The sequence below is a fragment of the Adiantum capillus-veneris genome, chromosome 1, assembly GCF_014529385.1.
Source record: "Adiantum capillus-veneris isolate H3 chromosome 1, ASM1452938v2, whole genome shotgun sequence".
Lineage (NCBI taxonomy): Eukaryota > Viridiplantae > Streptophyta > Polypodiopsida > Polypodiales > Pteridaceae > Adiantum > Adiantum capillus-veneris.
In genome coordinates, this window is record NC_140931.1 from 123,293,624 (window position 1) to 123,310,390 (window position 16,767).

At 41.2% G+C, this 16,767-nt stretch overlaps 1 protein-coding gene across 4 annotated transcripts in view; it reads left to right on the top strand.

Annotated features, from left to right (window-relative positions):
* Positions 1-5,010, top strand: part of LOC147465478 (serine hydroxymethyltransferase 4-like) — a 53,572-nt gene extending 48,562 nt beyond the window's left edge. Inside the window, exons 2-6 of one of the 4 annotated variants that reach the window (XM_086520394.1) lie at positions 1,302-1,514; positions 2,243-2,360; positions 2,463-2,630; positions 2,719-2,820; positions 4,352-5,010. In XM_086520394.1, coding sequence (XP_086376520.1) covers positions 1,302-1,514; positions 2,243-2,360; positions 2,463-2,630; positions 2,719-2,820; positions 4,352-4,581 — 831 coding nt within the window. In that variant the 3' untranslated portion in view covers positions 4,582-5,010. Of the gene's footprint in view, positions 1-1,301; positions 1,515-2,242; positions 2,631-2,718; positions 2,821-4,351 lie in introns of all 4 variants that reach the window. The other 3 variants (XM_086520409.1, XM_086520386.1, XM_086520401.1) reach the window with 3 other exon arrangements.
* The last annotated feature ends 11,757 nt before the right edge of the window (positions 5,011-16,767 follow it).

The following is a 16,767-nucleotide window of genomic DNA, read 5'->3' on the forward strand; positions in this document are numbered from 1 at the left end:
CAGTAGCTTCTATTAGTGCAGACTGTTTAGTCTTGCTTTTCTTGGAGGACGTTTACGACGCAAATTGCTACATCTGGCCTTCGTGGAGTTTTACACAGCTTAGCCACCTGGCCACACTGGGTTGCAGGTTTATCCATTGACAAGCTTCTGGTCATGCTCATGACGGTTCTTGGGCTTCTCCATTTTCTCCAGACGGTTTAACTACAAACACCACAGATCCTATTGGGCAGGACACTTGCAGGTCTATTGGCACTTCTTTGACGACAAGGAGTTGTTTTCACAGTTCGGGACCTTCACGTAGTATCTTCACCCTGTATTGGTGGAGTACAGCAGCTCGCTACACTGCTTGTGATGGCAGTTTGCCATGGAGATTTCTTTACGGTCGTGACACCCCAGACTGCTGCTACACTCGTGGAGTTCGCCGGGAGTATTGTCCTTCAGTGGCCATCGCAACAGACATCTTTATCATTTGCCTCACATCTTCAGCTTCATGCGGTTTGTTCAGCATCAGGTGCTGAGAGGGGGTGTTAGATTTACACCACTCTGCTGCTTCACAGGTCTAGGGCATACATGTGCGGCTAGTGTGCCTCCGGGCTAGCCACCCTTTGCATACGCATACAAACTGCATCGTCCGGCCGCCCATCGTTTGGGCTGGCCGTCCACTTTGTCCGGGCGCCCTTATATCCCTTTTTTTTATGCTGGGTCGTGGAGCTCTTTCTGGCACTGCTCGACCCCCTCCTTAGGCACCTATATATGGAGCCAGGGGGTGTATCCACTTATCATCTGTACACAGCCATTCATTGTCGTTTTCTGTCTGATGGTCAGAGGGGGGGACTGATCGCCCCTCTTCCACACACAGCGTTTCTCTCTCTCTCTCTCTCTCTCTCTCTCTCTCTCTCTCTCTCTCTCTCTCTCTCTCTCTTCCGCACACGCGCACTCTCACAAGCATTAGTTTTCATCTCACAAGTCTTTTCTGAGTTTTTGAACAGGTTAACACTTATTTTATAAGTGGACGGCTCCCCACTTAATAGGTGGGCAGCCCCCTTATTAAAATGAAGCTAATCAAAAGAGGGCGCCCCCTCACTGGTTAAAAACAGTGTACGAACAAGAATCTCTCTCTCTCCTCTCTTTAGAAATGCCGCCAACTCTCTCTCTCTCTCTCTCTCTCTCTCTCTAGAAATGGGACTGCAAGTGACTACAACAAGTTAGCGTACTGAGGTTGTTTTCCATGCTTGGAGCGATGGGTATTGGTTGTGCATAAGATCTATGCTTCTTTGCCATTGTGTTTGTGCTTTTTGTAGGTACCCTATCACGGACGAGGAGCAAGGAGGCTCGGGAGTACGCTCGGGGATTCCGGAAACGGAACTTGGGACGGTTTGGAAAGCTTTGAGGCTCTGAGTACAAACTGGAAGGATTTTAAGTCGAGAGCCAGTTTCTCAGGCTCCCCAATGGGAAGGAAACAACCATCGAGTTTGAGATCTAGAACAGAGGGGTTTACTCCGGTTCTTCTACTTGTAAAAAGATTCTCCCCATAATAAAGATTCTCTTTTTGTTTTTGGTTTGGGGGGGGGGGGGGGGGGGGGGGGGGGGGGGGGGGTCCAAAACTGTGTCGATCTTCTGCCTTCTCTCTTCGGTCAAGTTCTATTTATTGTCCGCTTATTAATTGCTCGTGTGCACTCCCGTTTGTGACAGCAACAATACTCATACTTGGTTGTTGGGGGATAAAGCCCTAATTGTGCTTTTCTAGGTGGGTGGTCAGATACTTTCTCTCGTAGAATGGCTGTCCGACGTCTTTGAAGTTCTAGGAGGGAGAGCCCCAAGAATCTTTGGGCGTTAAGTGCATAACGTGTCTGAGAAATCCAAAACCCTTTCGAAATAGACGGTGATACCGGCCCCTAATGTCATGAAACACAGTAGACCTGCAAATATAGTTGCCCCCCCCCCCCCCCCCCCCCCCCCCCCCCCCCCATGCTCTGAAATTTTTTTGCGTCCTTGTGCACAAAGGCTCATGGTATGGTTATTTATTTTGTTATTTGAGCGAACGATTTTTTATTCGATCATTGAGATTGAAGGCTACTCAAATTTGAGAAGTTGAACCTAAATTTGTTTAGGTTCTTGTGGTAGTGAATGTGGTTGAATTGTTTTTAGGCTTTGAATAGTTGCACAATCAGTACATCTAAGTGAAGTTGATGTCAACCTGCAAACGCATGGCTCTAATTGTTACTTTATTTTATGGCTTCAGCAATGCAATAGCCCCTTCCAGTATTGCGACATTGTCACAAGCACAACACACAAAAGTTTGAGAGGCCCAAGAGGAGGCATCATCTTTTTTAGAAAGGGCCAAAAACGTAAATCAGCTGGTGATGATGCAGATCATTATGATTTTGAGGCAAAAATAAACTTTGCTGTGTCTCACTCCATACAGGGTGGGCCTCACAATAACCGTACTGCTGCTCTTGCAGTTGCCTTGCTGCAGGTGGATACGCCAGAATTCAAGGCGCACATTTGCCAAGTATTGAAAAATGCCAAGGCTTTGGCTGCGGCCTTACAGAAAAAGGATTGCAAGATGGTTACTGGTGGCACAGATAATCATTTGATGCTGTGGGATCTTCGACCTTTCAAACTGACAGGTAAAATAGTGGAGCGTTTCTTTCTTGAATAATATTGGCATTTATAAGAAGGAAGGTGTAAACCTAACACTTGCTGTATTTATTGCAGGAATGCATTTTGAAAAGGTATGCGAGAAATCTGGCATTATTCTTAATAAAAATGCCGTTTATGGTGATAGCGGTGCAATGGCTCCTGGGGGTGTTCGAATGGGTAAAGACACTCTCCTATTTCAGAGTCAATCTAATGAAGTCAGGAATATGTATTTCTTTGTTCAATAAAAACTCTGCACCCTATTCTAATGATAAGACGCAACCATTGGTGTACTTTCTTGCATTACCTTGATTAGCAATGCCTAGCTTTTTGTTTGGCTGTGGAAAGAAAATAGGGCCAATGCTTTGTGCATGTTGATAGTACACCGTAGTTGGAGCTACAGTGGAAACTCGTCATAGAGATCTTTCTATGGAGGGAAAATTACCAAAATACCCTGAAATTTGTGGAAATTCCCAAAATACCCCTCATAATTTGCCAAAATTTCCTGAAATGCCCTTGGAGGATTTCAAAATTCCCAAAATACCCGTTGTTAGTCCAGAGGGTGATAGAAACTCAGCTCGTTGGTTTTGTAGAGTACGTTCAAAGCATGAATGACCTCTATACAAACCTGCACCTACTCTTGGGCACTGACGACGTGAGTAGGGATGTCATAGCTGTTGTCTAAGCTATGCATGATAAAAGGTGATAATCTTATTCTTCTTGTTTGGACAAGAAGCGAAGTTGAGGTCACATATCGTCAACTTTGGATCTTTGCTCTTCGTAGGTTTGTAGTAGTATTCATTTTTCGCGATTCGTATTTAGCTTACCTGAGAACTCAAGAATGGTTTTAAGCCAAGTAAGTTGCGTCAACTTATTTTACGCATGCCATTTCTAAAAACATTTTTAATTTAATTATGTTTTGTTTCGTAGCAAACAAATTGATTTAGTTTGTTTGTGTGTTTGCTTTTGTTTTTTCTTTTCTTTTCTTGTGTCCCTTGCTTTATAGTTTTACGAGTGCTTTATTCCCTCTTATAATTCATGAGTTCAGACTTCTGAACTTATGAAGGTATATTTTTCTTTGCAAATCTTGATAGGAAATTGGTTCTCTCTCAATAGAAGATGGTAGAGCTAGGATTTGAGATGGTAGTGTGGACTTTCAAGATGAAATGGTTTGTATTTATAGACACGAATGCCTCTATCTGTGAGCTCGGTGGCGAAAATTCTAAGTAAGACAATTAAAGATTGATCTCTATTGTTGAAAACAATAAACTATGCAAGAATTCAAGCAAATCTATCAAACATTGGTATTAGGGTATAGTTGGAATTTTTTGAAATTCGAGGGAAAGTTTGGGAATTTTCACAAAATTCAGGGGTATTTCGGTAATATTCCCTATATTTAACCTGGTTTTGTTTGTTTATACTTTAAAAAAGTAGCTGCCTTATTCTTGACGCTTCTCCTACATCTTTAACCTTTTAAGTATATATATTGCTTTGCCGGGTCAATTTCATACTGATATGCACCCACTTATCGAGGATGCCTGTGAAATCTTTTAGACACATGAAAAAGCTGGACTCTTGGAAAGCGTAGAAATAAAAAAGTGGAGTGGATGCCTGAATTTCGAACTTTGTACTCCAAATGCTTGGCTTCCTGGCTTTGGAACTTTAATGGACGTTGTGAATCTCATATCTCTATTCATCGGACCTTGGACAGGGACCCCGGCCATGACTTCAAGAGGCTGCTTGGAAGAAGACTTTGAAATAATTGCAGAGTTTCTTTATAGTGCTCTGCAGATAGCAATGAAAGTGCGCAATGAGCAGGGGCATTCACAGAAGGCCTTCTTGAAGGGTTTACAAGACAATGAAGAGATTGAGGAGCTTCGAGCGCGTGTCGAGAAGTTTGCATTATCTTTTGAGATGCCAGGTCTTGACAAAGGAGCATAAAGTTCAACAACAGAGTCCTGGATCACTACTCTCCAGGAAAACGCAGGGACTGAGTTCCTGAGCAAAAGAGAGCGAAAATCATGAGGCAGTTTACCCAAATTTTTCGAGGCCAGCCTTGCTTCGTCAGCACAGAACAGCTGAGTCTCATCAATGGCTATTGCGGAACTTCATGGGAGGTGGCCATCCGACATAATTCTCTTTGTCTGGCTTCGGCAGACTCTGACCTCATACCCGTTTTAAGTAAATTGGATTGTACCTCCATGACTATGGTCTTGTCGAACATGTAAGTAAATTCTGTATGCCACAACCTTGATGGCTCTGATGAGCCCATTATTCTATATGTGCGAAGCATTGTAAACAGGAGGATTTCTGGCCAGATTTAAGCCCCTCATTTGGGGTTATCATATGAAAGAAGTGGGTTATATCTCAGCTTCAGTTTCTCTCCATTTATTCTAGTGCATCTAAACTTCAAATCCATGGAGTCTTGGGTCTTCACAGCATTGCGACTTGGTACAAACTGTAAATGTGATTCAGTGTCGCAGGCCTCCTTGAAAGTAACATAGAGACGTGCCAGTAAGAAAAAACTACTTGTACCAAGAGGCCATGACAGTTCATAGAGAGGCCCCAACGAAGTCCACCGTTGCCTTCTACGAAAGACAACTAGGGCACCTGTGTCAGCTTTGTATTTGTGAAGGTTGTGATGCATGTATCATCTCCATCATCTTCTTCAGCATTGTGCCCTCGAGACGTTCAAAAATGGGGGAAATAACAAAGGAACAGACTATCAAATGATTGAAGCTCGGACTAAGTAGAACATATTGTCTAAGCTCTTGTCAAGTCAGTCAAATGCTTAGTGGACCAAAGCCTAGTTGGTCTAGCATCAATGATACAGGCCAATGAGATTGAAATAACAAAGGCTTCTATTGCATGCATTTAGTTTTGAGGAAATGTTCTAATAATATCCACCGCAGCAAAGGGGACTAGGGGAGAAAAGCATATATATGTTAAGTCATACTGGTTCAACAATGTGAGACTGGAGATCTTGACCAAGAAATTGTTCTTGGCATAACAATAGTAGACAGAAATGAAAGTTTGTCGCTTTGTGGGAGCCTCATGGTATATTTAATGAGCTCTTACTTTTTAAAGCGGTCTCCTACTTTCAGATGAGGTTATTCAAATGATGTACAATGGGGAGAAGGCGTCATGCAACTTCAATTGCATTGAGATGGCTTGGAAGCTTCACAAATAGGGCACAAGGTGCACTTGCAAAGCTTGCTGACTTGGAATCCCAACGATCATCTTCCAATAAAATATGCAAAAGCAATGATCTACAAAACCACCATGGACAATCTTATACATGTTCAACTTTGTCTACATCATAAAGAAGTAGCATGTCCAACTTGATGATCTGATAAAACTCCTCAAAGCTTAAGCCTTACCATGTTGGGGCAATTGGGTAACCACTATTTACTTCAAACTCGAATCACTCCAGAAATCGAGAAAAGAATGTTTATAGGGTCCCATGAGGTTATGTTTTGATAGGCCAAAAATTCACGACAACTGAGGTGGGTTAGTAACACCCTTATCATGTATGTTAAGGAATGACTTGTTGCCAAGGACGGAAGGATTAATCCCACATACAAATATGCCAAAGTTTCCAACTCTTAACAATACAAAAAGAGGTTGTAGATTATCTGAAGCTTTTGATGTTTCTCATGCTTTGTTGGTGAAACTAAATTGCCAACACTCTGTTATGGCCAATGAAAGAATTGAGCTATTTGAGCCCAATGGCTATTTTAGAAGGACCTTTAGGATCATTTGGCTGTTCTATAAAAGGAATTAATCATCGGATGAGCCAAAAAATTTCCAATTTTTGTGGTTATGAGAGATAAATTTGCAAAAATGCAATTTAATGTGCCATTCTTGTCCAAAATCTCAAAAGATACGCTCCTACCTCAAGCTTGAAGAAATGAGGATCTACAGGCATAGAGTCTCAATCTTGAAAGACTCTCTAGAGCTTTATGCAAGAAGGGCTGAAGACTTGCAGGGTTTGTTGGATGACAATGGCACTCTGGATGTGATTTATAATTGGGTGCAGGAGATGAAGGATGAAGTGCTAGGGTTGGCAGTAAAAATGAAGAGGCCCTGAACTTTGCCAGTAGGCTTCAGGAGGAAATAAATTGGCTGTGAACATTAGTGCTAACCACTTTTACTATCAAGTTAACTGTTGTGGCCCCTTTGTATCCCTGGTCTTATGGCAGCCCCTTTTTGTAAAGATGCAGGCTTTAGAGTTAGACAATATAAAACTTTGCTTAGGTTTATGGACTTATCCCTTGATGTATCTAACTCTTTACCCCTTCCATGGGTGATCAGATGTAATTTTGCTTCTCTCTTATAAATTCAAAGCGCGTATTTGGTATATAAAAAAAAAGATACGCTCCAAATTATGTACTTACAAGTATATGGATAACTGTGAGCTGCCCTAAATGCTCACAATAGACGTATGTGGGATGCCGTCGGTGTGTTTACTAGGAAAGGATAGTTAGCATCCTTTCCTTACCCCATCAATGTCTTTTTCTAGTGATTTCCTGCGGATTACTGTAAGTTTTTGGGTTAGAAGGGATGGGAAAAAACGATACATTTTCATGGAATATTGATAGCACAAACATTTTTGGTCCGTCAAGGTCGAGAGTCGGGGGTGAGCGACTCCGAACCGTTCATCTCCAACTCTTTCTGGCCTGAAATTTCCGCTGCAGCCATCAGATGCACAACACGTTCATACACGGGATCCAACCCTTGAGTGTCCAATGGGGTGACAACAGGTCAGCACTTGGAACGTGATGAGTTGTTGACACCTCAGCATGCGTAACAGCAATGCCGCAGCCAATCAATGGTGCCGTAAAGTGAGCACCACCACTAAGCGCTTGCGCAATGGTCACCTATAGACAAACCAAGGCTCCCGGTCTACGCCGATCGCCCATGATTAACAGGAATGGTGAGTAGGCAACCAATCCGTACACCGTCTCTTGCTATTGGTACCATTTCCTTGAAGATTCGTCTTGGAGGAGCCCAAAAATCATGAATTTTGGGGCTCAATTATGGTGTAGCAGAAGTGCATCCTTGCATGTTTCGAGCTTACTTGAATGAATATTATCTATTTTGTGTCATTTAGAGCTCAAGTGCATGCTTAACGATCTATTGACTACCATGGTATCCTGTAATTATAGACCTGGTGAGTCATTTGTTTGGGATAGTCGAGCCATGGTTGTTGAGTACGCACTCATAGTGGTCCACTTAGGGTTGACACCCCTAAGTTGCCTCAATGCCCTAGCCGGCGGGTGTACTCAAGTATTGACATGTGTGTGTTAGTGTTTGGCTAGCTATGTGGCATCATCCAGCGTCCCGCTAGCACTGTTGCCAAAGAAGAAAGCCTGAGCTAGCAAGACCAATAGTATTGAAGAGGTAAAATGAAAAATCAAAATTAAAACAAGAACAAAATTGATGAAACATAAGGAAAAAAACTTGTATTTTATGGCTATAATAAGTTGAAAAGGTCAAACTCTACCAGTCTTTAGAGTCCCAACAGTTTCAATTTTGCACTCAGCGTCATAGTGGTAAACATTGGCTTGATCATCTCAGAGAGCTAGTGAAAATTTGACCCTCATTCATTAGACGAGTGGTTGCATGGAGTACATTAATCAAGAGTGATTGCATATGAGATAATGCCCTCCTATTGTAGCCCCATTGAAAACAATTTACAACCTCCTTATCCATGCTAGACATATAAACCTATAAGTGCATTTGAAGAGACAATCTGGGATATACCCTTGCTCCACACTCTTTGAAAAAAGCTCAGGTTTATTGGCCACCTTGTAATAAATGACGTAGATGAAACAGACCGTGACCCACATGATGTATGCTCTTGATGTGTATCGAAGATGTGATAGACTATATGAGGACTCAGCTCCACATTCAGAGATCTACCATTTTTCGATGCTACATAATTACTTTAGTGAAAGATTTTTGGCTCCCAAGTATGACAAATCCATTGTATAAACCTTGGCCCCACCCATTTTGGTAGTGTGCAATAAATTTTGGGAATAGCGAGCACTAGTCAAGATTACCAAAGAGTGACAAGTGCATTATGCTCCGGTTTCCCACGTGTGGCATTGGAAAAGATTTAAGGTTGCATGAGCCACACACAAATTAATCATAGTCATCATTTCTAGGGCAAATACGTGATTTGGCCTCATTACCAATCACATTGTTGGTATCTCTACTACTCCTAAGGCCAATGTAATAATTGTATACATGCATTAGGGGGGGGGGGGATAAACTATTTGATGCAATCTCTTGCTCTTTGGTAGTGATGGGCCTAACATATGTGAGGACTCATTACTATAGCCATGGTGCTTTCCATTTTCACTTTCTAGGATATATTAAGTGGAAGATCCCAACGCATGCTATGACTCGTAGAAGAGAGAGGAGCAATAAGATACAAGAATCATCATAAACTGCTCCATATTGAGCTCCTATGTGGTGTTCAATGTGGCATCATCTCCATTGGATCAGTGTTATGTATCCTTTGACCTCGATCATTAGGAAGTTAACAAAGATTGAATCTAGGTGTGATAGTCCAAACACAAAAATAAACCAAAAAGATTTCACAAAAGACTGGCGTTCCCAAGAATCGCAAGTATCAAATATGCTTTGGAATCTCCATGAAACTCTCACAATCATCCAAATTTTGCGTCCCCAAAAGATGATGATTCCACAAACTCACCTTCTCTTCCTTCAAGCATGCCGCCAAGTTGAATTCTTTGTGACTTATATGTCTCCAATCTTCTTCAGCAACTCCATGCAACATGATTGGTGTGTGTGTGTGTGTGTAGCTGTTTTACATTAATAAATAAACACAAATGATCATACAAGTTCAAAAGACAGTGGCTTAGACAAGTGACCAGGGGCAACACGAAAACAAATCAGTCTTAGAAATATTTTTGTACATTGCTGTAAGAATGAGGTCTCATTCTAATATATAAGTACAAAGGATGATCTATGCTATTTGTTCCAAAAAGTGGTAAGAGTCTGGTATGTCAAAGACGGACAACAACTTAGCCAAAAAAATCCCAAGAAAGGATAGAGTCCTCACCTGCATCCATTCAAACAAGACAACAGATATGTTAACTTTGAATGCGTTTTACAGGTGCCAACGGACTATAGCAGTTGTTATCGATGTCCAACTTACAACTTTTTAAACTTAAAACTATCGTCTAGAGTTTATTGTAGAACATCATTTGTTCCTTCCATACTCATAAGAGGTAACTATTTGATTTGCATAATCATAGCAGAGAGAGAAGATAAAGTAGCATGCCGTGTTGGTGTACGTTGATAAGAGAGAAGAAAATATCAACATAAAACCTTAAGAAAGAAAAAGAACCACATTGGTTGCTACCTTGTTGTATTTAGTTGACCCAATGCACTCGTAGTGCAAAACTTGCACCTAAACTGAGCCTATAACATGGTAGCAAAGGAACATATCGTATTTGCAAGTCGTATCACCTAAAAGTGCTAGACAACTGAATGTCTGTGTACAAGCCATGCTGAGAGATAGAACAAAGCCTTGCTTGGATATGTATATCAAGAACACATGCTTGAAGAAACATAAAACCCCATGACAACCATGTTAGAAGCCATGCTAGACATGGGTTTTAGTAAGTCTTACTCACATTTGACTGTACTTATGCCATTCATGTTTAGAAAAACAACATAAGGAATAGAATTGGAGTACCTAACTTGGTATTGTGGTGCCAAAAATCTCTTACACATGCCATGAATGTGACCTAATACCAGTGTGGTGTATACATGACTCATGTGCTTTCATGACACATAAACAAATAGACAAGCATTCATGTGTTAAGATCGTGTCATAACTATACCTGAAAAATTGGATGCTAATATATGCATTCGTGTATATAGATTGCATCTCAAGCACAGATTGTACCTTGTAAAAGTTTACATGTTGTGCATGGATCGTGCAAACATAGAAGGTCAAATTAACCACATGCCTTGCATGTTGATTGAGTAGAGCATTAGTAGTAGTATTGAAGCATATATCCAAGCACTTATTAGTAGTGAGTTTATGGCATGCATATAAGAGATGCACCCATGTGCATATTGAGTATATGCAAAACATGACAGATTACGATATTCCAAGCATAAAAACGTCGAGACTGAGTATCTTGCAGCTTGTGCATATTGCTTCATAGCAAAACTTGATGGGCATAACAAGCCGTGCTTCTTGTATGTTGTGCTTGGTTGGATAAGGCTTGTGCCATTCATCATGCGCATCTCTTGTGGAGAGATTTTGGCTATCCATGTATTATTGGCTTAGCATCCAAGGTATGCTCCTTGAGCAACTTGGAAGAAATTGAATGTACTCCAAAATAGATTTAAGTTGGAACAAATTTGCACGCATGTAGTGCATAACCTTGTGTTGCACAAAGTAAGAGCAACCATGAGCTTGACTCCAAGTGTCAATGTCATATAGCCCTGCCTTGCATGTATCAAACAAACAGTCCATACCATACATAGAGATGATAAACAGTGTCATAAAATCAAGCCATCCAAATCCAAAACATATGTGCTTTGGTTTGAACAACAAAGGCATCACTGACGACTATCTAGAGTAGGATAATCATGCTTGCACACAAGACAAGACCTTCATCATCTTGCCAAATTGTGATGTGTGTTTGTGCATTTGAAGCAAGCCTTAGAAAAATGACTTGCATACTTGATCGTGTCTCACTTGAACACTTTGGTGCGGTCGAATTTAATCACCATCGAAAGGTTGTGTGGCTTTAGATCCACTTAGGTTGATGTTGCCATGAGATTCACCAAGCATACATATTAGATAAAATCATGGCATGCATACATAATTAATCAAACAATAAGAGATTTGCAGAAAAACATTGTTGTGCTGCTTGCCAAATCCGAAACTTGGAAAGAGAATCATTGCAATCAAATTGTCTCTCAAGCCGTGTTATAGACCAAATAAGCTTTTGCAAGCCATGCATGTTGCATGAGTCTCCATTCCCATGCTGGAAAGCCAACTGCAAGGCCAATCCTGCGCTGCAAGCTCAAATCATCCTAGCCTATACAATATCGTGCGTGCTTGAGGTCTTCCTAAACATGACAAAGTCCTTATTCTCCTTTAATTAAGCACACATGCCATGCATGGAGTTGACAAAGAAAATAAATTGATGCCAAATATCCGGGGGGGGGAAAAAATAGGTTTTGATCTTGAGCGACTGACTCAAAAATCTCTCAAGTGACCCAATTTCCGCAACCAAGGCAAGCTTCTCCATTGATGAGCTTTGGCGAGGAGGAAAAGTAGAAGTTGCATAGAAATATATGCCATAGGTTGCCAAAACTTCAATTAGGGCTTAAATATTAAAGGGAACTCAAGCCATGGGATAGACATCACAATGAGAAGATGATGGAGGAAGAGAGACTGCCTCCATCTTGTAGAGAACTCCTCAGTGGCTGCTATAGAAACAAAAAATGATGCTGGGGGGTGCAACCTCTAAAACCACATGCAAATCATTTCATTTCATGCAGGTCCAAACCTGGGTATCTTGTGTGCATCAGGGCGTTCCCATGCAACTCCTCCTCACTCGACGACAGCCCAAGAATAGCCCGAAAAAGTACTCTCTAAAGTAGCTTTTGCTAAAATTTATTCAAGCCTTTCAAAATTAGCATGCTATGGAGGATGACTTAGAGAGAGAAGATATGATTGTTGCCACCTAGAGAGAGCTCACACCTTGCATGCACATAAGAGAGATAAAGAGGGAGAGAGCGAGAGCCGTGCTCCATGTGTATGTGGAAGAGAGAGATCATAGCCTTTCTCTGATAGCAATGTAAGACACTGAGGAGAAGTGCCACCAAGTCTCCACCCAACCATCTTCTTATATAGCCTAGAGCCTTGCCCAAGGTCTCCTATAAAGGAACCCCTTTACGAATGGCACTGTCCTAGGCCTAGGTCCCTTACTCTTAGCCTTAGATCTTAGGACGTAGGCAATGTTGAGGATGTTGCAAATTTTGGTGGCAGGATTGCTGCTGCCAGAGCTATTTTGCCTATAGTTGAGAAAGCTCGTTGGGATGTAAAAGATGCACATGCTCATGATTTGATTGCGTTGTCTATGAATCACACTATTACTACTCATATTTGTTCAACAAAATTTGCAAAATAGGCTTGGATATACTGGCTGGTCTTTATACAAGTCACAATGAGGCAAAAATTGCATTGTTGTGTAAAGAGCTAGAGTTGAAGATTATGCATGACCAAGATGAAATGGACACTTTCCTTGCTAGTCTGAAGGATAGAAATGAGCAACTTATTTTTGGAGGCAATGTCATTTCTAACAATTCCCTTGTTGAGACCGTTCTTGATGCCCTACCAAATTCTTACCAGATGTTTGCTAGTACTTGGAGACTTATGACCCAAGGAAATCCAGAAGTTGTCAAGTTTGATGTATTATGCACATTGTTGCTATAAGAGTCACTTTCCAAAAAAAAAGGACTAGACACCGTCTAGTTAAAGAGGGCTTTATTACCGCTCAAAGAAAAGGTGGTAATAGCAATGTAGCCACTTCTTTTGTGAGTGGAAAATCACATGTTCCTAATGCTTCTGCTGGAAGCAATTTTTCTGGGAATTATGATGATAAGGGAAAAATAAGATGCGTTGCCATTATTGTAAAGCTAATGATCACTTGATCAAGCAGTGTCCAAAATTGAAGGCAAAAGAGGCTAAGAAGAAAGAGGTTGGATCAACTACAGGGTCCAATACAAGTGCACCTATTGTGGAGTCTTCTGTGAAAGGAGATTGTGATGATGATGTAGATGTAGAGTGGGATTTTATTACAAAGTGCATTTATTATCCTACTGTCCATGATGCATTTATGTATGTCAATTGCTACAGATTCACATGTGTGGTATTTTAACGGTGCTACAAAGCACATTACCTCACATTGTGATTTGTTTACCTCTCTTGAGTCTGTCCTTCATGGGAATTCAGTCACTTATGTCAACAACACCTCTTATCCAGTTCAGGGAGTTGGAAAGATTGTGCTTATTGCTATAAATGGAAGTTCTTTCACACTTGTTGATACCTTGTATGTACCTGGGATCAAGAAGAATCTTTTGTCTATATCTGCACTTCCTAGACTTGGTCTTGTAGTCAAATTTGTGAATGACAAATGTACAATACATGATCTCAGTTGCGATGATGAAATTGTTGCATCTGGTATTTTATGTCGTAGGCTATATAAGCCCACTTTGTATGACAATTGTGAGCAAAATTTTGTAAATGCAATTGTGGATTTGTTGGAATTAGGGGTGCAGAGAAACACACACAGCTTGGAGAAGACAAAGGAAGCTCAAGGCACACAATAGAGTGTGTTACTTAGTGTGCAATGGAAAGATAGATAGCCCTAGAATGAATGGGCGTATATACAATGCACGGGGGAAAAAACCTCCTTAAGAGGGAAAAAATGTGCCAGCGGTTCTAGTGTGTTCACACACATCACTACCACATGTATATATTAACAAATCCCCCTTGGAGTGATGGGATGAACGAGAGCTGGCACATGAGTAAAAAGAAGTGCCATGCCCTGAGGACATGATCAATCCACAAAGGGGAATAAGCCCAAATCTTCGCGGAAAACTTCGAACTTCTCATGAGACAATGCCTTTGTTAAAAGATCTGCAAGGTTGTCCTGTGTTGGCACATAAGCCAAGGTGATCTCTCCTGCTGAGAGCCTCTCCCTAACATAGTGGAAATGCACCTCAATGTGTTTTGTGCGAGCATGAAAAACTAGGTTCCTCGCAACTGCCATGTGCTCTGGCTGTCGGTGTAGATAGTATTGGCAGTGTCCTGTCCAACATCCAAATCAGCCATAAGGCGTCTGACCCATACACACTCAACCGTAGATGTGAAGAATGTCATGTACTTAGCCTCACAACTCGAAGTGTCCATAGTAGATTGCTTCTTGCTCAACCATGATATACATGAACTGCCAAGCATGAAACAAAAACCACTTGTGGACACTCGCGTGCCAAAACAACCAGCCCAATCTGAGTTCGAAAAAGCATGTAAGTATGGCGGCAATGATCCCCCCTTGGGATAAAACAAGCCAAGATGTAAAGTGCCACTAAGGTAGCGGAAAATCCTCTTGACAGCCTATCAATGCTTAGACCCTAGGCTATGCATAAATCTGCTGACCTGTGAGACTTCAAACTGAATATCCGGCCTCGTGTTGCATACATAAATGAGGCAGCCAATAGCAGTTTGGTAAAGAGTGACATCAGCAGGATCGCCAACATCATGTAGACTCAACTTGAAACCCGTTTCAATGGGAGTGGCAATAGGTTTGCAATCCTCAAGTCCAAACTTACATAGCAATGTCTCTATGTAACTTTCTGACACAAGGAAATACCACCATCACACTGCTTAAGCTGTATGGTCAGATAATGATGCAACAGCCCCAAATCTTTCATCTTGAAAGTAGCATTCAAATTAGTCTTAAATTTAGCAATATGCCTCTCATTTGGTCCGGTGATCAACAAATCATCTACATAAAGAACCACAATGAGAAGTACACCACCCTCACGCTTTACATACAAAGTGCTTTCTGTTGGATTGTTACAAAAGCCTTGTTTGACCAAATGAGTGTCATCTTTCTCATACCATGCACGAGGAGATTGCTTCAACCCATACAAAGCCTTCTTACATCTGCACACTTTGTCCTCTTGTCCTTTCTTGACAAAACCGTGAGGCTGCGTTACATAAAATTCCTCAAATATGTCACCATTCAAGAAAGCAGTAACAATGTCTGATTGATGTACATCCCAACCAAAATGAGTTGCCAATGCACATAGAAAACGCATAGTAGTCATACGACAAGTGGGAGCAAAAGTTTCTTCATAATCTATGCCTTTCTGCTGCGCATAGCCTTTTGCAACAAGTCGAGCCTTATGGCAATCAACCTCACCATCCGGCTTGCGTTTCAACTTGTAAAACCACTTTGTACCAATGGCCTTTTTGCAAGGAGGCAAATTACATAAAGTCCATGTGTCATTTTCTATAAGTGCATCATATTCTGATTGCATGGCAGCCATCCAATTTTTTGAATTCTGTGCTTCATCAAAAGACAGAGGCTCCTCAACATTATGTAAGCTAGACACAGCCAAAGCATAACAATGCGATGCATAAGATGCATGGCGAGAGCCTAAACAAGTACAACTAGATAAAGGTGCATCCAATTTACTGTCACGCAATGTATATACTAGCCATTTTGGCATACCTCTAGCCTGCTCATTTTCAACCCTTTTCTCATCAAGTACATCATGTACATCTGCATCAATAATATGCTGATTTGTAACATTTTTGGAAACCCCCATAGGCTGTATATTTGCCTCATTGGAATTTACATTCAAGCTTCCACCATTGAAAAGAGGCAACAAAGTGTCATAAACATTACTATCTCTAGTACATAATAGCAACGGCTGAACAGAATCTTCCTTAAACACTACATCTTGTGAAACCAGAATACACTTTGTTTGCAGATGATACAACCTGTAACCTTTTCTTTCAGCACTATAACCAACAAAAATACATTTGACAGCCTTATCATCCAATTTTTTGCATTGTGTTTGTGGCACCAAAGCATGTGCCAATTAGCCAAAAACACGCATGTGCTCAATAGAAGGCTTTCTATCATGCCATGCTTCATGTGGAGTAATAGACTGCAAAGCTTTCGTAGGACACCTGTTAAGTACATAAGTGGCACACATGATGGCCTCAAGCCAAAAAGAATGCAGCAAAGCTTGACTTTTGACCATACATTGTGCCATTTCCATAAGTGACATGTTTTTCCTCTCAGCAACAACATTTTGCTGAGGTGTATAAGGCAATGTACATTGGTGTTTTATACCACAACTAGCTAGAAATGCATTAAATTCATGAGACATATACTCCCTCCCTCGATTGGAATGGAGGGTGCCCATAGTACATTTCGAGACATTCTCAGCCATAGCCAAAAACTGTTTAAAGGACATAAAAACTTCGGACTTTGCTTTAAGTGGAAATACCCATGCAAGCCTGGAATAATCATGAATGAAATTCAC